The sequence below is a fragment of the Vidua macroura genome, chromosome 3 (genome assembly GCF_024509145.1).
Source record: "Vidua macroura isolate BioBank_ID:100142 chromosome 3, ASM2450914v1, whole genome shotgun sequence".
In the NCBI taxonomy this organism is placed as follows: domain Eukaryota; kingdom Metazoa; phylum Chordata; class Aves; order Passeriformes; family Viduidae; genus Vidua; species Vidua macroura.
In genome coordinates, this window is record NC_071573.1 from 23,284,708 (window position 1) to 23,312,206 (window position 27,499).

General features: G+C 38.3%; 1 protein-coding gene across 4 annotated transcripts; it reads right to left on the reverse strand.

The window, feature by feature from the left end:
* On the reverse strand, positions 1-27,446 carry LYPLAL1 (lysophospholipase like 1). Of its 4 annotated transcripts, none has more exons than XM_053974226.1 (6): positions 27,286-27,446; positions 22,589-22,688; positions 20,490-20,539; positions 11,254-11,423; positions 865-980; positions 1-259 (listed from the first exon to the last, which is right to left on the reverse strand). In XM_053974226.1, the coding sequence occupies exons 2-6, from the start codon at positions 22,661-22,663 to the stop codon at positions 20-22; spliced, it is 651 nt and encodes a 216-aa protein (XP_053830201.1). In that variant the 5' UTR covers positions 22,664-22,688; positions 27,286-27,446; the 3' UTR covers positions 1-19. The 4 variants fall into 4 exon arrangements, with proteins under 4 accessions (XP_053830201.1, XP_053830200.1, XP_053830202.1 ...); XM_053974225.1 differs by lacking the exon at positions 27,286-27,446 and adding an exon at positions 26,872-26,959; XM_053974227.1 differs by lacking the exon at positions 20,490-20,539 and having other exon boundaries at positions 27,286-27,437.
* Between the last annotated feature and the right edge of the window lie 53 nt (positions 27,447-27,499).

The following is a 27,499-nucleotide window of genomic DNA, read 5'->3' on the forward strand; positions in this document are numbered from 1 at the left end:
TGTGAGGCTGGATCTTTGTTTATTCATTTGCCTTTGGTGCTTCAACAGGCAATTTCTTTACAATCCAGGATTTTAATTTTTCTATTTCAGTTCTGTTCAGCTCATGATTGAGGTTTGGAAAAGTATGAAGTGATGTTGATACTCCCAGAGACTTTAACATCTTGTTGGTCTCTTCACCCCATGAGTAGAGAACTAGTTCATCGGCAGTTCCATGGCACTGAAATAATTCTGGAAGAGCACTTTCATTTCTTTTCAAAGCCTAGATGGAAAGGAGACACTGTCAGACATACTGCCAAAAATTTAAAAGGAATATTTACAATTACATGGTGACAGTTATTGCACTTACTGATCTACATTTTAGAGGTCATATTGTACTGTCTCTATAGAAGTAAACAAGGAAGTACTGGAAAAAACTGCCCTTCAAATTGCAATACAATAACTCCTGACAAATGATAGGGTTTACTTTAAGGTCTATACCCCTCTCCAAATAAGAGAAACAGAAAAAAAACTCATGACAGCAAATGGAGCTCGTGAGTATTATAATGCATCACATGCTTTAAAAAGAATACTTATGCTTACACAGACTCTTTAACAATTAAGGACAACTAGTAAAGCATTTAATTTGTTAATCTCTTTCTACACTTCAATATTGTACTGCCTGTGCAAAAAAGTGCAATAAAAATTATTTAAAGACAGCTTTAAAGCCTCACTTTCCTAATATTCTGATAATCTATTTCCCAGAAATGGCATAAGTTTAGAATGTGAATCAACTGCCTCAGATGTATAAACATGTATATTGAATTTTAATCACCATGTTTTCCATGTAGCTAAGCATATTTTCTAGAATATCTACAACACACTCACCTGGTAAACAGCAGAGTCTTTATTCAGAAAACTGGACAAGGCAAAGACTCCTGCCAGATCCTGATGAAACCTAAAGGCCAAATGCATTGCCATTCCACCTCCCATTGAAAAGCCTCCTAGGATGCAACAAAAGAAACAAAGATTTTTCTATAAATCTTTGTAACACAATGTACAATTTATTATCTTCAGACTTGTTTATTTTATACATAATACAATAAAAAACCCATCTTGAGTACCATAAAGGTTACAAAGATTTTAGAATCACAGAATCACTTAGGTTGGAAAAGACCTCTTAAAATCATCAAGCCCAACCTATGACCCAACACCACCCTGTCAAGTAGACCATGGAACCAAGTGCTCCATTCAGTCACTTCTTGAACACCTCCAGGGACAGTGCCTCCAGCACCTCTCACCATCCCAATGTTTAACAACATTTCTGTGAAGAAATTCCTTCTGATGTCCAACCTGAACCTTATGGTGGCATAGCTTGAGGTTTAAATCAAAGCATGATGCAATTAGGATACTGGATAGCTAAAGCAGTGTTGAAGATTCATTACTGAGAGAAGACAAAAATACCATTATGCCATTACTTCAGAAGCCATTTGCATATGGTCCCTACCAGGTAGCTGAAAACTGTGGCCATACATACTCTGACATTAACGAAGTAAAACTCTGTGAACAGGTAATTCTCACTGCTTTTTGTATTCAAATTTCTCCCCTAGGCTAGTGGCATTCCCACATGAAAGATCTCTATTGTACATAATCAATGAGCATTCACATTAAACCAGCATTAAGGATATTTTTGTTGTTATACCTTGAGATATATAATAAATAGGGAACAAATGCAATGTACTCCCCCTGAGCTCTAACAGGATCTCTGAATTAATGGCCTTCTGTGGTCCATATGTCTCTTCAACTACACTAATTCCTTACTGAAGATAATTCCTCAGGGATGATTTTTACATGACAAATGCTTATTCATTAGGAAAGAAATCCAGACTACCACATTACTTCACAAGGACACAGTACACAGGCCATTATATTGACTGTATGCAGATAATGAATAGAGTGAAGTTTCCTTTATTTTCTTATGCACAATCTGGTCACTTATTTCATTTCCTTTTGATCATTCTGAAGAATGCTGTCATCCTCAAACCCCAAAAGAAGCTCTTGTACTCTAAGAGACCATTTTGCATTTGCTTACAAATAAATACAGACAATGATTTGTCAACAAATAAAATGAAGTCCATTTTAAGTACTTCAGATTACAGGAAGAAAAGCTGCATTGAAAAGTCATTACTAGTTTGTAAATGATTTAATCTTAAAATTTTGTACCCAGTTAGTCACAATCTGGCACACTGTCTGCAATTACTCACCAGCAGTCTTTGACAATGCAGTCACCTTCTGTTTAGAAGAATATTAGGTAATGGTTCTTTTATGTGGCTCATACTACTACAAGAAAATGCAATACAAAGAACTAGCTCTTTGATTTGCATGGGAATACCTGAAGTGTATCACCTGATACCATGACAATCTCCAAGTAAATGCCATATGGTAAATGCTTCAAAAACAACAATTTGAATAAGCATGATGCAGACTATTTTTTTCAATTACAAGAACCATATTAGTATAAGTGTATGTTTGACATAACACATAAAAGACATTCTCAGTCAAGAACTTCCAGAAGAATTCAAATTTTGGATGAAGGAAAAATGAGAGGCAGGTATAGATATTACACAAAACAGCCGTATGAAATGACAGAGCATAAACAAAACACAGAAGTACATGTATACAGATGATCTCAGCATGAAGAATACATAAACTGTACAGCATTGTTAAGCAGATTGTGTCAGGAGTGTTAGACAAAATCAAAATGACACAGCAACATTTCATCCTTAATGGGCAGAACATTGCAAGGTCTTCACCAATCTACTTCTCTACTTGAGACCAATCTACTTCCAAGACACACAAAGACTGTGCACAGAAGTTCAGAGTTTGCCAGTAGGTATTAAATTCAGAAGTATATTCACTTTCAGTTTTCCCCTCATGCCTATTTTAATGAGAAATGTGATTAATGCTTCACAACAGTTAAACAGGGTTAGCTCAACAATGCTCAGGATGCCAGTTCAGGAAAGCACCTAACTCTTTGTGTTAACTTCCTTGACTCACAAAGGAGGCTTATATGTAGACTAATAGGGGAATACACACAAAAGACTCAATTATGTAAAACACTTCCAGCTGCAGAGAAAGTTCACTCAAGGATGCATTTATGACCACAAATCTGCTTCAGTGTAGTGCTAATTTTTAGGTAATAGCCCTCTGCAATAAGAAGAAAGCTGTTTGTGACTCACCTTGACAGCTGAGAAAGATCTGCTGAAATCACACAATCACCACACTTCCTAACTAAAGAATTTGAATCAGAAGGAAACTCCCATGCAATACTTCACTAAAACTAAAACATTCATTTCTGGAATATAATCTCTAACTAAATTCAGGTAATCTCAGGCACAGGATGATGTAACACAATGTGAACAGAAACTCAATTTCTTATACAGAATTTATTCCTCATTGAATAAAACAGAAACCCTCACCACAGCTGCCATTTTTCAGTGATAAAACATTACTTGTAAATGGCCTTAGGAGCCTTGCAAACAAGACTCCAACTCACTTTTTTAAAAGATCTTGATTTGTATTAATTTACTTCCCGTTTGTTTGAAATGATAACCTGAAATGATAACCTAATGATGACACTTCAACTTTATATGGGGTTCAGGACACCAAGTATTTACCTACTGTCAAACTTCAGCTTTATTTGTTTCTTTGTACTTTGTCTAACAATGTCTATGTTTCCATCTCAGAAAACACTAACTTTATTATCCAGGTTTATTTTGTATCTCTTGTCCTGTATACATAAGAGAATGCTAAAAACTGCCTTCTCACCCATGCATCACTTTAATGGCTGCAATGAGCTATTACTGAATTCAGAAAGTTCTTTAGGTGTTCAATCTCATTCACAGAAAGAACAGCTCTCTCGCACACACAGGTTTGACATTGCCAAGTGCATCCTGAATCTTATAGACCTGACTGTAAAATGCCTTAGTCTATTTGTTGTAATGATTATGGAATTAGGAAACACAAAGATCACTTTTTCACTCTTTTCAGTAAAACTTTAACATATGCTCAAAGGTGCTTGCCATACTAGAAATCACACCCATGGGGAAAAAAATAGTTATGAAACATGTCTAGTGAACAAATTTTCAAGAAAAAAAGGAACAGGAGAAGCTAAACCCCAGATTTTGATGAGATTAGGATTTGGACTTGGGTGTAGGGGTGTAGTTTGGGGTGTTTGTTTTAAGCAGTATTTCCTCACTAGTTTCTCTGTATTAGTTGTTCTTCATCTTTCCTGTATTTCTTCCCATTCATCAGTACAGCTTTGATAACAAAGTGGCAAGAAATGGATCCTCCAGCACACAGTGCCTGTGCCAGCACAGCACAAGACAAACACTCTTCTGTTGTATAAGGCTACACCAATATAGTCAGAAATTGTCTTGTCCTGTTCTGATATTATTACAATACATTACATACTCTTGCCTCCTTTTCATTCCATTCTCACAACATTTTTCATTCTCAATTTCTCCTTTTTTAGTATTTCAACTTAGAGTTGCTTTAAAAGTTTGTTATCAGGAATTTCTCCCTAAAGCTACATTCCAGTTTACTTTCCCCTCTCCCTAGGGACTTTGTGATTTACCTTCTATTAATGGTAACAGCACAACCTTGTTCTACACATCATCTGCAAGGAAGCTGACTTTCTGTTTTGACCTTCCATTTTCATCAATGAATGGAAGTATTATATACATTTAACAGTGTTCACAAATGAATATCAGCTAAGAGTACAAATGCCAGTGGAACAGCAAACTCCCTTCTCCACAGAACTCCCTGAACACTGCTCCTGTGTTAAGTACTCAAACATGTGCTTTGTCTCAAGTGGATTTCCTCACAGCAGTGATTTTCTTCTTTTAATCTCTTCATGAAACTTCATCAAACCCAAACCTTGCACACCAGCAGAACTGCAATGAATGGTTTCCACCTTTGATAGCCTTGTTATTCTAGTTGTTACTTAGTCTTTACAAGAGCAACAAACTTGAGATTCTTTACAAGAACAAAGGCAACTTCCCTTGAGTGTCTCAAGTCACTTGCTGTTGTTAGGATCATGAATCAATTTGCTCCCCATCTTTCTCACCAGTGAAAACACGTTTTGAAATGCATATTTAAGTGGTACGATTTTTACCACTTTCTTGTAAAAACAAGTCTACTATTGTTTCTAACATATCAACTCGCAGTAAAACCAGAACCAGTTACATTTTATTTTCAACTATTACAGGTAATAGAGGGGAACCCAACATGTGTACCTAAGGGGTCGTAATTTTTAGCACTGGAAGGAAAATAAAATCCATGAAAAGTCTCGAATCAATTTTTATTAAGATGTTACTCTGCCAATCTATGGCTTGCTTTGTTTACCCAGTGTGTTTTCTTGGTTGTTGCTAGAGAGGACAGCAGTGTCCTGCTGCAACACTTACCTGTCATTTTTACAGTCAGCATAACCGCACAACATGGGAAAAAGGAAGGGAACAACCTATCCTTTATGCTCACAGTATTTGTGACTCTAAATGGAATCACAGGAAGGAAAGTGGAAAATAGCTCTCTAAAGCAAAGAGTAGTGATGCACAGAAACAAGATGCTGTTCTGCAGAGCTGTGAACCTTCTGTTAGCAGAGATCTTTTAGAATTCAGAAAAGCAATGGTAAGGATTTGCCTAAATAGAGCTGAGCCTGCACTGGCACGTGACAATGGAATAGTAAAAGTTGTGAAGTCTCACTTTTCTACAATTCTGTTGGCACAACTGTGAAGAAAGTACAGGTTCATTTGTACCCTGTGGCACATCTGCACAACTCTCAAGCATTCTAAAAGCCCATCCATCCATTTAATTTTGCACTGAATTCAGGCATTTATTAAAGATGAGTAAGGACATATCTTCAACAGAGTTCCTAGTAAGGCTGAAAAGATCAGAACTTGATTCACTTTATTTTCTTACTGAAGTCATTATCTTATATGCAATGACAATATAATGATTGAATTATTTTTGAGTTTTTATTTTTTGAATATAAATTATTTTTGAATTATTTTTGAATTATTTTATTAGTTTACTTCTGTGAGTCTTATTTACTCCTAATCTTCACTATAATTTGCTAAACCTGTCTTTCACCATAGTGGGAAAGTGTAATCTTTTAGAGTCTTTAGATACATTAATATAGACACCATCAAATACTGGGAAACAAAGTAACAAGTAATGGTCTACTGTTGGTTAAAATTAGCATTGTACCTCCTACTGAAAGACTTATGAAGGAAACAGAAAGATTAATTTGTTAATGTCTCTTTTAAATTCCTGATGTGTGAGCAAGAGTAGCAGGGATCCAAAAGAGAAACATGGTCAGTTAAGATACAAAAACAAACCCCAAAACCGAGAGGAGCAAACATTTACCCCAGAGTATAAATGCAAGGCAAATTTACACTGATGCACTGGAAATTAATGAAATGTTGCAGGTATTACAGGGCAGATGGACTAACAGTACTGCTTTCAGCCCAGCATCTCAGGCACAATTTAGATAAACCACAAAGCCATGTAATAGGAGGTACAGAAAGAGAATTCTCATTTGAATTGCAGAGACAAACAGCAAAACAAACCCATAAATTTACTCAGTAAGAACAAGGCAGTAAGTACCTCTGAATGGAAGACAATGTCCTCCTAATAAAGACAGAAGATACAAAATAGGATGAGTGACAGCAAAAGGCCTAGAAGCCAAAAGCATAAAGTGCCAAGATTGTGGGTGAAATAGATGGCTCAACACTTCAATGATTTATTGTTGGAAGTTTTTATCTCCACATATTTATAGCATCTGCTCTCTGGGGTGTCAAAGCCAAGATGTTTCCCCCCCATCCCATTCTCACACACACTGAGAGAGAAGGAAATGCTAATATTTACAAGAAGCACAGAGCTTTCATGTTACTTCCACCGTGGTTCAGTAGCAATGTAAGAAGTCTAGCAATAAACAAAAAGTGGTTGTGTGTCTCGTGTTATTGTTACAGCACAAGAGGTCAGGAATCATGCATGTGTTTTCTGGCATTTAGTCAAATCTACAGGACTGTTATGGAAAGTTTATTTTCACTGGCTGCTTACATGAGTGACTACAGGTGGCAGAGACCAATGCGCTTGGATCAGCACTTCTGCACTACACAAAAAGTGACCTGTGAAAGCAGGAAAGCAGTGCTAAATTAAGAACAAAAAAAGAACAAAAAGACTGCCTTTCACCAAAATGTAGTTCACTACAGTAAGCCCTATCAAAACGCTCAAAAAACAAGAGGGCCATTTCTTTCAAGAGCTTCTATTCAAGAGCTTGAATAAGATTGTTGAAATCTTAAACAGTTTTCACTGAAGTGGACTTATTTTACAGGACACTGTCACTATGGAGCAGTTAATAAAACCCAAAACAACAGAACAACCAGCACAAGAAAACAAAAAACAAAACAACCACACTTGAAAAACCAACACAGCTTTAGATAGAAAAAGAAATTATTGTCCCACATTTTAAACTGTGGCTTGTTTGGCAAATTTAGCAATGAATTCAGGCATTTATAAAGAAGAAATACATCCTGTTTTTAAAGAAAGGATATTATCAAAGCTCCAAGTGTCAAAATTTGACTAAATTTATAACAATCTTTTATCGCCAAAGTCAATACAAACCTACTTACAGGACTATTTACAAGGATTGCTTTAGCCAGGAAGACCAGTAAGAGTAACTCAACAAGAATGTCTGGCTAAAAACTAAGTACCATTATCAAATTCTGGGGATGATAAAATTATTTTTTTGAATAATTATGTATTGCTGCTAGTCTCCCTTTCTTCCTCCTCCAAGGTCAGAGGAAATAAAGCTTAATCAGAAGTCTACTTCCTTCAAAAGACTTGTGTTAAAAGGAAAGCAACTTATGAAACTGTTAGGAGATAGGAATGGGTAGATAAGCCATGTCACAAAATTAATACGGATATTTTAAAAATAAGACTTCCTTTAGATCCAGCAAACTAAGTAATTTATTTCCTTAGAAGTAGATTCATAGAGCAGCTGTTAAAAGCAAGGCTGCACCAGCATTTTCCGTGATAAGGAAGAGAGGACTGGCACTGTACAACTTGGACTCCATCCTCAGCTTTAGAGTTCTGATCTAGAAGCAGTCACTTGTGAATTTCAGAGGTATCGAAGCAAACAATGCAGGCTACAATTTCTTTCAGAGAAAATGTTCTTACTGTCCCACTATCTCGAGCTTTGCGGAAACTCTGAATGGCTCAAGAAGGGGAATCATCCCCCAGAACACCGGGGCTGGGCTTCTCATTTTCCATGTTTGAGAGCCCACTGCTGCTCCCTGTCTCTTCCCACTCGCTCACCTTTGCACAGTGCTCTTTCAGATCTTGCCCTCTTATCCCACACCTCTGAGCTGTCAGCAGCTGCCCACCTTCCTGCTTGCCTAACACCTCACTCACCCTCATCCAGCAATATCTGACACTCACCCTCAGCCTGTAATTTCTGGTCCTCTATTCTATATAAAACCATAACCTTCAATCTTGTTACGCTCCTCATACTCATTTTGTTTTCTTTCCAGTCATTAAAACTCCCACTTACTACAAAATGGTCACTCAACTCAATTCTCCTTAACCCTTTAAGGAGCATTTCATTCCCTGTAAAAGCCTTCATATGACCACTCTGCTCTTTGGTTTCTGTGACCCTCCCCAAAAAGGCTCCCACTGTTCTTCACAGACTCCCAAGTTCTCCAATTGCTTTTCTCAACTACTTTGTCTCTGTTTTCCATAATAAGATATGTATCATTATGGATCTCCAACATGACTCAATAGCACTGAATGCACTATGAATTCATAGCAAAATTTCACCCTGGCTTCCCCTGCTATGTCTTATTTTTTCCCTTTACCTCACAAAGGCTGCCTCCTCCAACTCCATGGTACCAGCATGACCAGTGAGTGACAAACTCACTGTCTGCACACCATCTGTTACCTTAGGCCTCATCTTATTGTACCAAAAGGACATTATTGACATTTTCCAAGAGAAATCTAAAAAGATCTGACAGAACTTAGTTATCTGACATTCTAAGCAAGTAACCAAATCTTCCATTATCTCCTGTACAGCAATCTTCTAAACTCAGAAAAATTCAGGCCACACATTTCTCCTTTTTGAGTTGACATTACAGTTTGGTGCTGACACACATTACATGCCGACTTGGCCTCATACTTTCTTTTGATCAAAAAATCAGAAAATGGTTTGGGTTGGAAGAAACTCTAAAGATAATTTTCCAGTTACCTTGACATAGGCAGGAAGTCCCTCCACTAGACCAGGTTCCTCAGGGCCCCATCCAACCTGGCCTTGAACACCTCCAGGGATGGACATCCCCAGCTTCCCTGGGCAATCTGTTCCAGTGTGTCACCACCCTCAAAGTAATGAATTTCTTTTTAATATCTAATCTAAAACTGCACTCAGTCAGTCTAAAGCCATTCCATCTTGTCCTATCATTACATGGACTTGTAAAAAGTCCCTCCCCAGCTTTCTTGTGAGCCCCTTTAGGTATTGGAAGGTGCTGCAAGAGCTCACCAGAACCTTCTGTTCTCCAGGCTGAATACTATAAATCTGCAGAGTACCTTTACAAAAGTCCTAATTTCCTGTAAGAAAGAATGCCAGAAGATGGGCAATTATTTGCACAAAATCCTAAGACAATTAATGTCACCTTTATGCATAGAGACCTTAGAGGATCTCTAAGCTTCATTCTTCACTGCATCATACACTGGTTAATCATCAAAAACAGCACAGAAAAGGCACAAAGTTCTTGTGGAAGAACACTTAATCTTGTACAGCCACAAGTGATACAATTTTCCACTACCAAGTTTTTTATGCATCCACGTGAGTACCCTTCTGTACTTCGGACGAAGTAACTCAGGGCTGCCTTATTTTGCTTCTTGCATAAATTTATTGGACGGAACCATGAGGACACATGCTTGTAGTCTCTGTCAGGTGGGGAAACAGAGCTCTCAAGAGCAACAAAACAAGTACAGTTATTTCTGATTTATATGTGAGGAATGCAAACACACAGAGACGGGGACTTCCAAAGAATCTACGGGATGAAACACTCAGTGCATGCCAACTTCCTTACTCTGCTTATGACTTGGAAAACAACCTTCATACTTTGCAGTCTGGCTATTTCTAATTTTGAAGGCTACAGAGAAAAGGAAAACAGCCCAGTAGCACACTGGATCTGTACATAGAGCATCTCCCAGCTCACTCAACAGCAAAGCACCTGCACTTCTCCAGCTGCTTCCAAGCCAGCAGGTATAACAACACGGGAAAGACAGATCAAAGGGATTCTTTTGACAGCCATCCAAAACAATGCATTTACTCTGCAGGCAGTGCAATGAGCCAGAAAGGGAAAGCAAACACAGGCCTTCACAGAGCAACATGGGGCTGGACCAGGAAAACACACCAGGCTGAATGGTAGTGGTTTGGCCACGCAAGATTTTGATGGCATGACTCAGTTGGACATACCTTTATAAGATCCCACTTTAAGTTTTTTCCCCCAACCCGAAATCATTTGTGGTCTGGAGATGGGACAGGGAGCCAAAGACTTGTGAATTCTCATTCCCTCTCTGCCACAGGCTATTTCATCACCCTCAACTCCTGTGCCTCAATATCCCACCATCTATTTCACTGAAGTACCATGAAAGTTACTGGAAATTTGTGGAAAGAGAAATAAAGATAGACACATATGAGCTATTACAGCTAATACTTCATTTGTTATCAAGTGTCAACCTTTAGTGCTATGTAACATGCACATTTTTCCTGCATGAATTAATTTAACCTAAAATGATTAGAGCAGTAAGGAAAAGTTCATGATTATTTATATGCTACAACTCCATTCTCCAAAATGCACGTCATTTTTGGAAAGTGTACTTTTCCATCCTTGAAAAGGGCTTAAAGGAAATAGCAAAACTATGTACTTCTCAAAGTAAATCACTGCCCACTCTATTTTAAATAATGATTACAAATGACTGTTGAAAATAAAAACAGTTTTACATTTTCAGGATACTGCTTACAGTTAGCCACATTCTCCACCTGATATGGGTTTAAATAAGGATTTAGTATAGCTGAGGATTGGCTATGGAAAAGGTTGTTCAGCAGTTTCAAGCCATGCTCATGACCCTTCAGGATAGAGTAAATTCAAGGAAGATAATCTCTTAACCATTAAAAAACCATTAGAATAAACACATTAGAAATAAATCTCTTACCTATGAGTATCCTGTTCTTGGCAATGCCATTCTTAACCTCATCGTTGATCAGGTCTGTAAGGCCCTGGCACATGGAATCAATGCTTTCAATGTGTTCAGGACAGTCATTACAGATCTTGTACCTGTCAAACCACACATTGGAAAAGGCTCCTTTCAAAGGTGTATATGGCCTAGAGTGATGGAAGGAAAGAAAACAAATGATTACCCAAGAACAGGTTCAAAAGCCTTGATCACATGTAATAAATTAAAAAAAAAAAAAAAATCAGTGTATCTCCAGCAAAGGAGAGAATAAACCTCTTTGAGGTCTAACTCCATTTACATCCAGTCATATTGTATTTCCTTGCATTGAAGTCATGGTCCTTTAAGAATGAAGCCAACATTTGGAAGCTATGTAAAATGCAATTTTCAGCCAGTTAAATGTTAAGGTTGGTTAGGTCAGCTAAACATTTTAAATCTTAAGCCTGTCAAGAGGTTCTTAATCCTGAACAAAGTTAGGGTTCAAATCCATGCTGGAATACGACAAACTGAAGTAACTTCTAAACAAGACAGCTCTGCAGGAGCTAACTTTATGGAATTCAATTGCCTAATTCTTGACAAAACTGACAGGGGATGGATATTATGAACCTCTAGGTATTAAAAATAACCTGCCATTTTTTCTTTCTGTCAAGTAAATACAGCCATCCTCATCTTAATGGGGCAGGTATCTCATAAACATAACTGAAAGAAATGCCACGTGCTTACTGGACTGGTGCACAAACAAGAGTTATGACACTCCTCACCATAATACTGTGCTGTTGGAATGTCATTTTAAGTGCTTCAACAGGCTGCCCAAACCCCAGATAATCAAGAAGCCTTCAATTCAAAGAAGCTTTTTCTTTGGTTTTAAATAAAGATGATTAATAGAGCCCTGAAGTCCCAAGAAAGGTGATCTAATTGCCTTGCAATGGCTCTACAATATATTACAAAACACACTGCTATGAGATCGATCATCTCAAACAAAGCCCCTTGAAACCCTTATTTGCTATGTTCAACCAGGGCAAATTCTTCACTTTTACTTAAGCTTAGATCAGATTACAATCATCATCCACAAAACAGACAGCTCTTGATACATTTCTGGATGGGAATACACTGAAAATGCTAAAGTTGACTTCTGTGCTGTCTCTGGAATTTTTCAATGCTAGGATTAAACAAAGCCACAACTAACCTAAAATGAGAAAGCCACTAATTCAGTTATTCTTATTGAAGGAACAAATTCTGCCTTTATTAACACCAGAGAGGCTTCACATATGTAAACAGCTATTTCTAAACCAGTACTGCCACTAGGATGAGTGTTCAAAATAATACTATTTGGACTATTCGGTCATAAAAGTAAAAAATGAGAGAACTAGGTTTTCTTCTGCCTGTTGTCATGAACACAAAAAAAGCCCATTACTTAAAAATTGGTAAGAAAAATTGAAAGAGGCAACAAACAGCAACTGAAAGAGGCAACAAACAGCAACAGATAGGTACAAACAGAAACACTACAGGTTCATCTTTTTCAGTAGAGCTTCAGGGTACCTTAAATGTACTGTTATTGAAAGTGCCATACAGTATGTGGTCAAGTGCCTGAAGCAATCCCTCACTTCCTGAATCCAAAACAAACTGCATACTCAAGCACCAGAATTTAAAAAATTGAGCTATTCGTTTTCAAGCTAGCCCTTACTTGTATATTAAAAAGTTAACTCCAAAATTAAAGGAAATTCAGTGGAAAAATCTTGTATACCCAGCAACTTAAAGCTGTGTTTAAAAAACAGTATTAAAATTATTTGCTTTCTTGACTGTCTTTACTTCAGAATTCTGTCTCCAGAAATGAATTGATCAAGACCTAAAAAATAAGATTACAAATATCTAATTACAAAAGTCAGTTTCTAAGAGCAGACATTCCAATCAAATCTATCAAGAGGAGAATCAAAGGAGTTTCTCAAGAGCAGAATCAAAGGAGTTTCTGGAAGTCACTTGGACAATGTGACATACAACAGATGAAATGCTTGGGCAAACGGTATTTAATCCATTATTTTAGCTTCTCTCAAACACTTTTACATCAATCCTGGTTAAAATGCTTAGCAGCCAGAGTGCTTCATTTTCTAGTAATGTGTGAAAGGTTTTAGTATTACTACAGCAAGTTGACCTGGATTTATTATTACAGCAGGTTAACCTCAGGATTTATATGGAACATAGATACATACATATACTGCATTACCACAATTAACTTTAAATTCCATAAATATTAAAACATGTTTCCCCACAACTAAATGACAAGATCATGACATTTAAAACAGATCAAAATTCATCATGAGATTATAATACTTGATCAGATGTTGAAACTCAGGACTTCTCCCTACTGTTTTTGAAAATTCTTCATAAGACAGATGAAAGACCAATGTCTTTCAAGCCCACAGGAAAAGACCTCCAAGCAAACAGACAAGTGGCTTTCAGCTGCTTCAAAAACATCCTTGCAAGCACTCTTGATTTCTCAGAAATGCCTTAAAAATAACCTTTACATAAAGCTGAGAAATAAGATTCTTTTAATGGTTCACCCAACTGGTACATCTGTTTTAGTCATTCACCTTTTTCTTTAAATAATCCCTTTATTAGCTGGCACACTGCAACTCAGACATTACCACGGTAAACAAATATGTTTGGCATGGAACCATCTGTACAGCTCCAAGAATACAGCACCAAATTTTTTCATACAATTAAACCACAAAAAAACTCCAAAAAACCTATGTTACAGTGACATGAGAAGCTGGACTGAAATATGCAAAAGTAAAAAAAATACAGAGTGGAGTGGAAACTACATCCAACAAGATCAACACGGTCAGTTAAGGACAATGTCAGATCAACTAATCAGCTTTAAGTTTGGATTTTTTTTTGCTCTCTTAAGTTTAATTAAAACTCATACCATTAGTCCATCTGTGCCTCACTTTGTTTATTCTTTTTTAAAAATGATAGTAGAAATAAAGCTCTGTGTCCCTAATACTGTGTGGTGTTGAAGTGGGAATGAAAATATAAAGTCCCCAATGTGTGGGCATTTTTTCTCATTTGGTTTTAAGGGGTGTGTGTGAGTATGTTTTGCTTGTTCTGGAGTACATAAAAGATTCAAATCCGTATAAGAAAACAAGAATCAAGAATCCTCTCTCTGTGTAGATCCAGCTTCCAAACTTGTATCCATTTTTAAGAGACACTTGAAAGGAAGTTCAATTTGTACGAATTTCTTTCTTAACATTTAAAAGTTAGGAGAACAGACAGCAAAGGACTCATGGCTGACATCAAACATCATTCAAGAAACTGTAGGGATTAGGAGGATTAGAATCTTTAAAATGCTTCCCAACATCCCCAATTCACTCTAAATCATGTTTTCTGATTAGTTTATAGCTCCTATTTGTAAGGGTGTGGTTGTAGATCAATACACCTCTTGCATGAGAGTGCAGTCTCAAGAAGAACCTATACAATACTTCAGTGTCTTGAAAGGAAAATATATCCTGTAATATCTTTGTAAGTACTTATCATCCATCTCAGACAGAAGTAATTTTCACTGTTGATTTCACTGCAAAGTTTCAAAGTAATATCATTACAGATTTTACAAATTCAAGATGGATTCGGTTCTGCTAACCTGAGTTCTGTAGCAATGAAGAAAACATGATGAAAAGTAGGTAGCAGCAACACCATCTATCTCCACCTTTCTGAAGCACAAATATATCCTCTAGACCTTCTTACTCATGTTTAAAATTGTGCCAGCTAGTCTGAAATTACCTTAACAGAAATGAAGAGCAACCCAATGATGCTACATCAGGTTCAAATTCAGATCTCAAACCACGGCAAATTCCATCTCCAAAATTATGCTATTAGCATAGTGTTTCACACAAAACTACAGGTGGTTTTGTTCATTACCCAATAAATCTCTGTCCCTATCTAACATTTTAAGTTAGAAGACAAGCCAGCAGTTCTAGCTCCTTTACATGAGACAGCACATTGATAAATGGCAAGTATTCTTCCCCCAACTCTTTCTCCTGATGCATGATTGTATCACTGCCTTCATGCTCAGCACTACGATCACCGTGCATTAGCAGACACATAAACCCAGACCACTGGTGCTGGCTTACAGGCTTCCAGACAGAACTTCCCGAAATGTCAGACAGAACTGGAAATTTATAGTGAAGTTGAGCTTCAAGACTGAAATAAGACAAAGAACGATAAAAAATTACTAAAATCCTCAATTTTTCCTGCTTCCCAAACTCGTCTCCTCTCAGTTAGGAGGTAGGGCCTGTCAAATTGTAATGTTGTCTTTCGGAAGACTGTGCACCCCTCTGAAAAAATCTACAGGGCATACTACCACAGTAGTTCCACATTGTTCTGCTGAAACTCCAGCTGGAGAACTACATCCAGTCCTGGAATCCTCAGAAGAAGAAAGACACGGACCTGTTGGAGCAGGTCCAGAGGAGAGCCACAAAAATGATCAGATCACTTCTTCCCACAAAGAAAGGCTGAGAGAGTTGGGTTTGTTCAGCCTGAAGGAGATAAAGCTCCAGGGAGACCTTATTGAAGCCTTCCAGTACCTAAAAGGACCTATAAGAAAGATGGGAACACACCTTTTAGCGGGACCTGCTGCAATAGGAAAAGGGGGAATCACTTTCAATTTAAATTGATTGGATTTATACAAGATACAAGGAAGACTGGTTTTTACAAGAAGGGTGCCGAAACAGAGGTGGTAGATGCCCCACCCCTGGAAACATTTTAGGACAGGCTGGATGGGATTTCAAGCAACATGATCTAGTTGAAGATGTCCCTGCTCATTGTTGGGGGGGGAGTGTGGATATTCTCAGCTCAGTCAGAGAGAAAGAGAAAGGTTTTCTAACCAGGCAAGAGCCTGGGAAACAATTGGGAAAGAATGTAAATAATTCTCTAATCTATCTTGTTTTCACATTGTTTATAGATATGTTCTGCTACTGTGCGTCATTCACTGCACACCAATGGTGTAACATGTTTTTACTCTAAGACCAATGAAATTAGTCTTCTCGATGTTCTCTATATATAGAGTGCTACATTTAAAATAAGGAGAGAGCTCATTTTCTTTACCTTCTGATCTGGAGTTCTCTGTTCCCATACTGCTCGACAGTGACAGGGGGGGTTAAACTAGATGACCTTGAAAGGTCCCTTCCAACCCAAAATATTGAGTTTTAGAAGCAAGTCTTGATTCTCTTAAAGCTGATGGCAGGTTTTTTGAATGAAAGCAAATTACTCCCTAATCCCAAATTCTCTCATAGCATAATATCACTGCTGAATTTCAGTATTACATTTCAATAGAAAATTTAGGTCCAAAATATGCTTTTTAATTCCCACTGTCTGCTTGAAGCAGAAAGCAAATTTTAAAAGAAATGGGGAAGAAAGCAGAGAATCCAGCTAGTCAAATAAGAAGTATAAATCAGAAACTCTAGTACAATGTACATCTTGTGTTAAAACTGAGGGTCAGCATATCTTAACAATGAAGCTTTGTGGTATGGTAACAGAGCATATGATGTGTCCAAAATTCAAGCAGTTTTAACTTAGAGCTATACCTAAAAAAAAAAAAAAATAAAAATTACCAAAAAGAAGGCAAGAGTCATCTCCATGAGGAGCAATTTTGGCTGTTCTCCAGAAAAGGCTGTGCCTGTTCACTCAACCACATGCAAATGCTTTTGATAGAGTTGTTCTGGATGCACATTGTCTGAAATGAGACCTGACTGAGCCAGTACAGAACAGTTACCTGAAGAAATACTATGCTGACAGCTTTTGTTACTTGAGACAAATCTTATTCATTCAAGACAAAGGGAGCTGCAATAGAGTCTGGCATAAAACTCAGTGGGAGAAATTAAGTTTGTTTCTGTTTCTTTGTTTTTGTGGGTTTGCTGGGTTTCATTGTTTGGGGGATTTTTTTTTTTTTTTTTTTTTGGAGACAGTGGTGTAAATTCTGGGGATTGGTACTAATCAGAGAACAGCAATAATTTTATGGTTGAAAAGACCATAAAAGACCTTTAATATACATTGCCAGTTCCTCAGCAACCAATAGTGGCTGCCTTACAAATTCACTGAGAGAAAGTGGCAAGAGGCAAACCAAGGTCCAATTTGCATCAGTTCTCCATTATGGGGTCTGAAAGGCACTCTGGGATTCAAAGTGGCATCTTTCACAAGCTGGTGGCAAACAACACTGAGGATGGATGAATGACACTAGCTAAGCACAGAAACTTTTGAAAAGCAAGAACACAGAATGGCACATAACTTAGAAATCCACAACTCATTGTTGGAAGGATGATTGTCTCCAATTCTTCTGTACTGGAAAAGAGTTGAGAGAAGAAAAACAAGATGAAGGATGCCTAAGAGCACAATGCAGTAAAAGGGATTAGAAATACAAGATAATTTCCATCATCTTCTAATTTATTTTCCCCAAGAATGACTACAGTTATCTCTGACAAGTGTTTAGTGCATCCCATGTGTTATTAACATCTGATGCAAGCATTAGATATATGCAGTTTTCCTCACCTAATCCTAGAGCAGAAATAAAAGGAAAATACAAAATTTATCCAAGCATACTTCAAGCATTATTATGCAGAACACATTGAATTTCTACTTAAAGGAGATGAAAGAACCACCCCATGATACCAACCCAAACCTTTTCCCATTTCTCCCCCAAGCTCCCACCTTTAAAAAAGACTCCTTTGTGTTAAATTTATGAATGAGGTTAGGATTTAAAAAAGTCAAGGATTAATAACATTTGCTTGAGCCAAAAACAGTATGATAGGCACTGTGCATGCTCCCCTCCAATCCATCTCAAGTCCGAGCTGCAGTACCCCTGCTGCTTTTCCAATACGAGGCCTCTCACAGGCAGAGGCTGCCAGAGGAGCTGAGTGGTGCCAAACTGTCTGGTGGTTTTGTGATAGAGCCAGATGGGGACTATGGTGAGATGAAGCTCATTTCCACCCATGAGCTGAGCAAAGATGTGAATTTAGGAGAAAAGATGGAGTAGTGGGCCTTTTAGCCCTTACCAGCCACATAATGATAATGGAAATTAGAATAAATTGGGCCCCCCCAACTCCAGATAACAAGTTCTGCACAGAGACTTATGTCCCACAGAAAGGTTTGTTGCGTGAATGTCAAAAAGACCCATTAAATAGCCAAAGTAGTATTTATAGTTGATTTTCTGACTTGCAAAAGAGAAGGACTGTCAGAATGGAATGCAAGACAACGCAAAGAATCTTTGGCCTAGATTTTTTCAGGGAATTATAGAAGGCAAGGTATATGTATTAAAACAAGCAGAGCCTAAATGGTTTTAGATTTACCACGTTAGCTCCTGCAATGCCAATTTAAACTATCACTTTCTATTAAAAAAAAAAAAAAGTTTAAATTGGGTGGTATTCAGTTCTGATTTAGAAACTCAATAGAAACCTAATGTTTAAGTCACAATTGTAGCAGCTGAAACAGTATTTAAAGTTGTAGGCATCCTGACCCAAATAAAAAGGGAAAAAGAAAACTCTTTCCTTTAAAACTATTAGTGTAGACGTGGCTTTAGTGATTGCATCAGCTACTAGGGCTCCAATATGAGCTTGGTTTTTTTTTTAAGATATATATTAGCATTACAATGGAGAGAAAATAGAATTCTGTTGTGTTTAACAAGTTTAATCTATGTGCAGAAGCACTAATCTTGACAGAAAGCTAGATACAGTTAAAACAAGTTCTCTACTCATTTCTAAGTATCCCAGTATATTAAAACCAGAAAACAAACAAACAAACAAAAAAAACCTCCAAGCAATGTGTAAAACTTTTAATTTGTAAAGCAAAATTTGCATATCCCAGGTAAATGCACTTAATTTCCAAACATATTCCAAATTCAGGTGTCAGTACTCTCACTACATCACATCAAGCCTTCGAATCCACATATTTTTTCCATTTTTATCTAAGCATGCTTTTTACCATATGCAATTTACTTAGTATTTTTGCAGGTTTTTCTTTTTTAACTGTAAATTTCACTATCAACTTTCTGTTATTTTTGAATGAATTTTTGAAGAAACAACCAAATATGAGACTCACTGCACTTTCCAATGTGATGGGGAATAAATGAGACAAAATGCTGCAAACACTACCTGTCCAGGGGGCATAAGGTGATTGTTCTCTGCACAAACCCTGAATATCACAAAAATTATTAAAGAAAAGTAAATCTCTTTTAAAAAAAGAAGTGTGACTTTTTACAGAGACCTATAGAGAAGAGTAAAAAACAGTTTTATAAAATGCAGTTCAGTAACATTCCATTGCTTTTACCCGTAATCTTCTCTAGTCTATGCTGAAATCAATGCTAGTGAAGCCAAAGAACATATTTCAGAATTCTTCCTGATTATATGCTGGACTGGTTTTCCAAAATAATTTTCAAATACATTGACTCTTGAATCAAAACATGTCTGAACCTCTGATGCTGTACAAATTAAAAATATGCATGTTTCAGCACCTGGGATAAAATCTAAACAAAACGTAAGTATAACCCAAATCCATCCTTCACAAAAAAAAAATTCAGTGTTGTGTTGAAAAATGTGAATTCCACTGCTTTTCAAAACTCTGCTGAACAGACGTGAAGAATGTATATCTATGGATCTATTAATTTCCATCAAAAATGTGAGGAGGTATTCCTGAACTGCAGTTTATCCTGCCAAAGCCCCCAGCTTTGCAGTTATATCATCAAACCTGCTTTTACTGGCATAACTACTTTGACAGAGAACATTCACCGTGCATGTGCAAAGTTATCCTGGAAAATACAGGAGCTCAGAGTATGAAGTACATGCACATTAACAGTATTTTGCCAGAAGAGCACATCAGCCGATCCTAGGAGGGTGTTGCCAAGCTTCAAGCTTTTCTTCGATTTCATCATCAGCACAAGAACCTGTAGGCAAGTTTTGCACTGACAGTGCAGTGGCAGGTTAAAGACACACAGAGGCTCTCTCTCAGCAGTCTGACTTTCAGCCAGCACATTCCTCAGCCTCTGTGTGGGCAAAGAACCTTGTTTCAGAATCTTCTCAGCAGATCTGCATGCCCATAAGCACTCAGCTATAGGTCTCATTAACAAGGAGGCTGAATTCCTCCCTTGCTGCCAGAAACATTTTGAATTCTTATCAAAAGATATATGCATATAAATACACACATACATAAAACCAACATATATATTCAAGTTTAATTACTTTAATGTCTGCCATTCAAGTTTGGAAGTTCTAGGCCTTGCTTTTATTTTCTGTGAAAGAAAGGAATGCAACTGTTACAAAATCATTTCAAAAAAGCATAATGTCATTTGTTCTTGAATACCAAAACAATATGAAATAGGTCTGTAAATGCTTCATTATTTTGGTTTCAACCAATGACATGTATCATCACAAACTTCAGCACTGCTGCAAACAGTGGCAAACTGCTTAGGAGCATCTGTTTTATTTTACTGTGTCAGCTAGGGTTGTTTATCAGCAACAGAGAGCTATGCACAAGAGTGCTTTGCCAGTTAAAGACAAACAGTGTGGGTATTTTATATTCTTTGAATATACAACTTTGCTGTTCTGTTAAAAGCCACTTCTGAATCAGCTCATGCATGACTCTACTTGGTCTAGAAAAGAACAAGAGTAACCTCAACTTAAAAAAGAAAAAAAGAGAGTGAAATAAACTGTTTATTCACATATTTAATAAAAACAGTATTTTCCCATCTGTTTACCAAAGTACTGAAATTCGAAGTCGCAAGATAAAAACAAATTGATTCATTTGAGTCAGGAGATGTTGCTGGTTAATCATTCATACATTGTTTACATCTGCAGTTACCCAAAGAAACCAGAAAAAATAAGAAAAGGACTGGACCTCAGAAGTGCAGTGGGATGGAAAAATCAAGCACTGGCCCAGCAGATGTGGTCTGAGGTGCTCTGGCTGCATATAACATAAGGAGAAAAATAATTTCCCAGGGCAGCAGCTCCTCCTGCATTTCTCCAGTATCTGCTGTGCTGGGAGGGAAGCAGTGGATCCCCTCAGCATATGTGATGTGCCACTGATAACTCTAGCATCACTTTAGCCTGTCACCAGTGAAGTAACAAGCACATTATTTACAGAAAATGGGGTCCACTCCCTGCTAACCCAGAATACACTGCTTCAAAGGCTTCCATTCACAGGCTTGATTTTTCTGCAACACAGTGAATACATTCACACTGCAATCTCTCAGTTGCTTTTCCTGCCCAAGTAAATCATAAAAAATACATGGTCAAGGAAAAGGTTTTTTTTTTTTTTTCATGTACTAGTAAGTGCCAGACAAAATCTGCTATTATACTTGTTTACACCCTCCAAGAATATTTTCCTGACTTTGAAACCTCTGTACCTCAAAAGTCTATGTCACAATTTCCTTTTCTGTTCAGCCTTAATCCACACTTATGCACAAATTCAGAAAGAAACTCAACCCCATTACCTTTCAAGGAGACATTTTCCTAACTTAGAGCCACAGACACCTCAAAAGATTATATTACGAAAAATTAAACACCTCTGAAATTTCATATTATATATGTAATATATGTTACATACATAATATATGTAATTAATTATATATTCCATATTTATTATTATCATTGGATAGTTATGAGGGTGGGTGTCCAACTTTTAGCCTCTAGGTTTGACCGCATAAACTTTCAAATTCCTGCAGGAAAAATTTTTAATCTATACTTCCATATACCATTGAATACACAGTGTCATTTAATAACAAGACTTGGGCTCACAGCAAATGTTGAACTCAATTCTCTTTGAAATAGTTGGGCCAGGATTCAAACAAGAAGTAATGTGCATTTTTGAATTCCCAGTCCTTTCTCCAGGAGCTGAGGATCTTTGACATCCTACTTGCCAAAAAGACCAACCACCTTCAGTACTGAAACCTGGCACTAAATACAACACAATATTTTAATAGTTAATATATGGGAGTTATTGTGGGCAGGATTGTGATCTGGATCAGGACTCTCTAATGCCACTACAACACACATTGCAGGATCATCTTCTATTTATATGAAGGAAATGGAAAGCTACTATGAGGACAATATACAAATTTCAACTAGAGGCTGTAACCTCTTGGAATCATTTACAGTCTTAACCACTTAAAATCACAGCTCTTGGACAACAATGCATGGTTGAGCTTCACTTTTGTCAAAAAGCACATATATGAGAAGAAAGAAAGAATTGTTAAGACAATTTGTACTAATATCCAGAACTGCGTTTTATAGCACTGGAACAGAAGAACTTAATCCTATAGTTACAATATATTCAATGGTACCTGGCAGGAGCTGTTGGATAAATTACTTTTATATGTTGGAATGCCATGTCTTGATTCAAAATTTGTTTTATCCATGCTCTTGCTCCTTGGCCAGTATCACCTGTATCACACAGAAGAGTACAAGAATTATTCTGTGCATTTAGCAAGAAAATTATACAATGTCAAATATACTTCAGATTGACTTAATTTTAAATTATGAAGTTAATACACTAAAATGCTAAAACAGAACTTTCTTGAACAACTTCAGTCCCCTTTCCAATGGACTCAAAACTTCCTAGAAAAAGACTACTTAAGAGATCCCGCAACATAAGTTTAATCAATACTTTACTACATTCAATGACTTAAGTATCTCCCAAGCAGACATAAGGACTTACCCCTTACTTACAGTTTACCATATTTGCTCTTAAGTGACAAACAAAAATCTTGATGAACATCTTAAAAAGTGAGGTAAAATAACTGTTGCTCCCCTTAAAAAAGTTAGTTACTTTTACTAGAGAATTTTATGTTAACCCACTTCAGAACCCAGTAAAAAAGATCTTCACATTTAATTATGCTAACATTGCACATAAGCTTTACAGGAAAAAGAGAATTTGTAAAGAGATAGGTTCAGTTGAAATATCTAGCAGACTCATAAAGAAATCTTAACCACGCAGTTCTGTTTGAAAACTAGTTAAGATCCACTCCCAATCTGTTTTTTTTTTTTTCCCAGGTCTTACCAACACTATGGCCAAAACCCCTGCAGACTGAAGTGCCAGGAACAAGATGAATTCTTTTGTAGACAGCATTTGCTCCTTTTAAATAAATACACATATATACACCAGACAGTGTCTCCAGCTTGTCTTTGCACAACTGGTATCTTCAGCCATAATTTCACTGCCACCTCTCTCAAGAGCAGGCACAAGTAAATCCTCAGCGTAATACAATACTTCAAGCTTAAACAAACTGGTCCATCAAGGAATATATTTTACAGTAGGAAGGATGTTCAACCGAAAAAACTGAGTGGCGGCTCAGCAGACTGGAATTTCACTACTGCCACTCATACTATAGGACTTTAGTCTTGCTTGAAGTTGAGTTTCCCACATATTATCAACTCAAAACACTAATATTCTCTATTATTTTAGCTCATATTATTTGGTTTGACTTTAGAACTCACTCTATTCTTTTCAATAAAATGGCCAAACCAAAAAAGAAAAAAAAAAAAATATATCACTGGCTTATTGGCACATTACATGGGCTCATCTGAACAATCCCACATGAATATACCAATTCATAGTTAAAATTATTATAATTCCCCAGTGGAGAAAATCTGCTTTCAAGCACTCTAACAAAATTCAGATGGTTTTTATTTACAAACATAATTAATGTATCTTCAAAATTAAAACAGAAGGCAAGAAGGATTCAAACCCAGCAATATTTTTCCTGTTAAGCACAATTAGCATAACTAGAACTAACTGTTCTCTGACCTAAACACTCCACGTGACAAAAAAAAAAAAAAAACACGATTGCAAAACTGACACAAATCTTACCCTGTACTAAGTTAAACAGTAAAATCCACGTTACCTCCTTAACTGGATGCTTCAGAAAATACCCCCACAAGCACTTTGCTTTATATAAGTACTGTGATCTGAAGTCCAAACACACCTCTGTTTCTTCTCAGACACTCTTGATGTACAAGGGTTTCCTCAAGGCCCTTGTCACCTCACTTATAAACAATGTATCTTAGGAAGGCTTGAATTAACATTTTTTCTATACACTGGGTTTTTTTTTCAGTTAGAAAGCCAAGGCCTAGGCCTTGCAAATACTTGCACAGAATGAACCCTCAGGTAAATCAACCAACTGTCTCAATGATGACAGAATTGGGACTTAGGTCTTTACAAATTTCTTAATGATGTATTCTATTATTTATTCCTACCTCTTAAACTTCACAAAGATCTGTAGAAACATTTACTGTTATTGAAGACAATTTGTCCATTAAAAGGTCACAGAAAACTCAATAAGAGAAAATTTAACTATGACCTTCTGTGTCAAGAACTGTCATGGTCCAAATGCTACTCAAACGTGAGCACTTGTATGCTCAGATAATGTATTTTGATTTGCTAGGAACAGAACTTGGAGGAGAAGGAGGAAAAGAGGAGACCGTGACATCCAACAAAAGGCAACAAACCTCCCGAAATGCTAGCCTTTGAGGCTCTTCTGAAATTTTACCATGATATGTTCTGAACACTACAAAAAGAAGCAAATGATGGGTGATTCTGCTTTGAGTTAGTTTACGAACTGAAAAAGACTGATGGCAGCTTTATTATCTTCTTCTCCCTCCTCAAGTAAAATATTACTTTCTTTCCTTTCAAATATAGTTTGTATTTTCAAGTTTTCTTTCTCTGTAAAGTTTAAATTTAACATGTAACATGTAGACTGGACATTAGGAAAAACTTATTCACCAAAAGGGCTTTCAAGCACTGGAACAGGCTGCCCAGGAAAGTCACTGAGTCACCATCCCTGGAGGTATTTAAAAGATGTGTAGATGTGGCACTTAAGGACATGGTTTAGTGGTGGACTTGGCAGAGTTTGGTTAATAGTTGGACTCGATGTTCTAAAAGGTCTTTTCCAGCCTATGATTCTGTGCTTGTTATAACTTGCAGAGTTGTAATCCTCAGCCTAAAAAGCTATGACATACTTGCTATGTCCATTTGCTTTCCCTGCCAAGCTATCAAATGGAACCTCTACCTAAATCCAATGTATAGTACCAGGGTTGTGCTAATACTTTTCTATACCATTTTGCATTTTCATTCTGCATTTTTTATAGTTTGTCTAGAGCAAGCATTATGTACAAAATGGATTCATGCCATCTGACTGGCACTTTCCATCACAAGTGCTGTACAAAGGTTTACAACTCAGGTTTACAGGCCAGCCCACAGCAACAGCACTGTGGCGACTTGTGTTTTAAATTCTATTCTGTGGAACTGCTAGAAACCAAATAAAACCACCCCATTACAAACATTACGAACAAAATAATATATATAAAAAAAGAAAATTGTAGAGTACTTTAACCACAAGTGGAATCAACCTCTAACCATAATCTGCCCTTACTCCTCCAACATTACAGAAAATTACTTCCTCAAGCATTAAAGCATTAGCATTCACAAGAGAGCTGAACACATAAACTCTTTCACTTTCATTCTTTTACTCACAGAATTTTTAAAAAGCAAAATTCAACTGGATTATAAAAATGAAACTAATTTAGTAGGGACACACATCTTTGTAAAACTAAACAAGCACCAGCTAAAAGCAGAAGTAAGCAAATACAGGGAAAGTGTTGAGCATGTTGCCATATGCACATGGGCAGCTAAGTGATAACGATTCTCAAGTCCTTGATCTAGAAAAGACCTAAGATTACTGGGTTTTTTTTCTTTTATTTTATTTTAATGTCACATGGACCTTGTTATTTAGCTCATTAGAAACAACTTTTAAGGAATTGAACCCACCAAAACACACGCTCTCCTCCTGCCCTCAGACCAGTCACTGATGTAGGTAACTCCCCTCTGCAGAGGGTGGCCATGAAGCCAGTCTGGACATGGACAGGGCCCATCTGAACAATCAGAAGTTGGTAAATGAGCACAGGCTTTTAAAGGGTGCCAACGATACTCTCATGCCGATTCTAAATCAGCAAGAGCCACTTTATCTATGAAAGTCATCCTCTGAATGTAGCTACCCTCTGAGAGGGGCAATTTAGGGAGGAACAGGACTTGAGGAAACGCTATGAAGTGTAAGGTCGGGTACCAGGAAAAGGTTTTTCAGCCAGAGGGAGGTTGGGCACTAGAACAGGCTCCCCAGGGCAGTGGTCACAGCACCAGGCAGCCTGACAGAGTCCAAGAAGCCTTTGGACAGTGCTCTCAGGCACGTGGTGTGACTCTCAGGGTGCCCGGTGCAGGGCCAGGAGTTGGCGTGTGATGATCCTGATATTTCCCTTCCAACCGAGCACGTTCCGTGATCTCCCGGAACGCGTGTGTTCTCACGGAAGCCGGTCTGGTGGGAGCCGGCGCCGTTCCTGAGGGACCCTCTCCGGGCACCTGCACACGGCTTTGCCGCCCACCGCCTCCACCTTGCGAGCCCGAGGAGGGCAGAGCCGCGGGGACAGGGTCACCTCAAAGCTCTCCCCCAGTGCTGGCAGCCGCCGCGGCCACCCCGTCCCGCCGCCCCTTCCCGCAGCACCAGAGGGGCCGACCCTGCCCCGGAGCGCCCCGTCCCCATGGGCAGCGGGGAGAGAAGGGAGGGAAAGCAGGCACCTGAGCCGTGCAGGAAGATGAGGGAAGCGGTGTGCCTGCCCGCGGGGGACACCACGCTCCGCTGCAGCGCTGCGGGCGCCGCCATGCCCAGCGCTCTCCTCCTCCTCCTCCTCCTCCTCCTCCTCCTCCGGGCCAGCCCAGCCGGTTCCGGGCCTGCCGTCGCCCTGTCTCCGCCCCCCGCTCGTCTGCTGAGCTGCTCGTCTGCTGCGGCACCCCCGGCTCTCCTGGCACGGGGCTGGGAAATTTGTCACTCCAGGCGCTGCGCTGGGTTAGCAAAGCTTGTTTACAGGCAGCGCGGACTCGCTCCAGATGCCGTATTTAGCAGTGTCCTGTGACAGGGACCGTTCCGCCCCTTTGGTGTCACACGTGAGAGAGAGAAAACCCCGCGGGCGTGTGCCCCAGTGGACTCCTTGCCTTTATTCGAATAAAGCTGCAGGACTCCTCTGTCTCCTTTTTGAATATAAACCTCTGGCGTTTGTGGATTTTCCTGGCACACGTGTGCGGGGAGGTGTCGGGCTGCAGCAGCTCTTCAAGGGCAAGGCCTGGCTGCAGGAGAGCCGAGGGGAGGCGGAGGACACTGGTGGCTCCTTCGAGCAGCAGCAGAGACTGAAGGAGCTGCAAGGGGCAC

Excerpts from the sequence above, each read along its gene's own strand:
- LYPLAL1 (XM_053974224.1), bottom strand. The coding sequence starts at position 26,956 with ATGGCGGCGCCCGCAGCGCTGCAGCGGAGCGTGGTGTCCCCCGCGGGC. Across the intron at positions 11,424-22,588 it reads TATCCAACAGCTCCTGCCAG|GCCATATACACCTTTGAAAG; the intron begins GTACCATTGAAT and ends CCATCACTCTAG. Across the intron at positions 981-11,253 it reads CAAGAACAGGATACTCATAG|GAGGCTTTTCAATGGGAGGT; the intron begins GTAAGAGATTTA and ends GTTGCATCCTAG.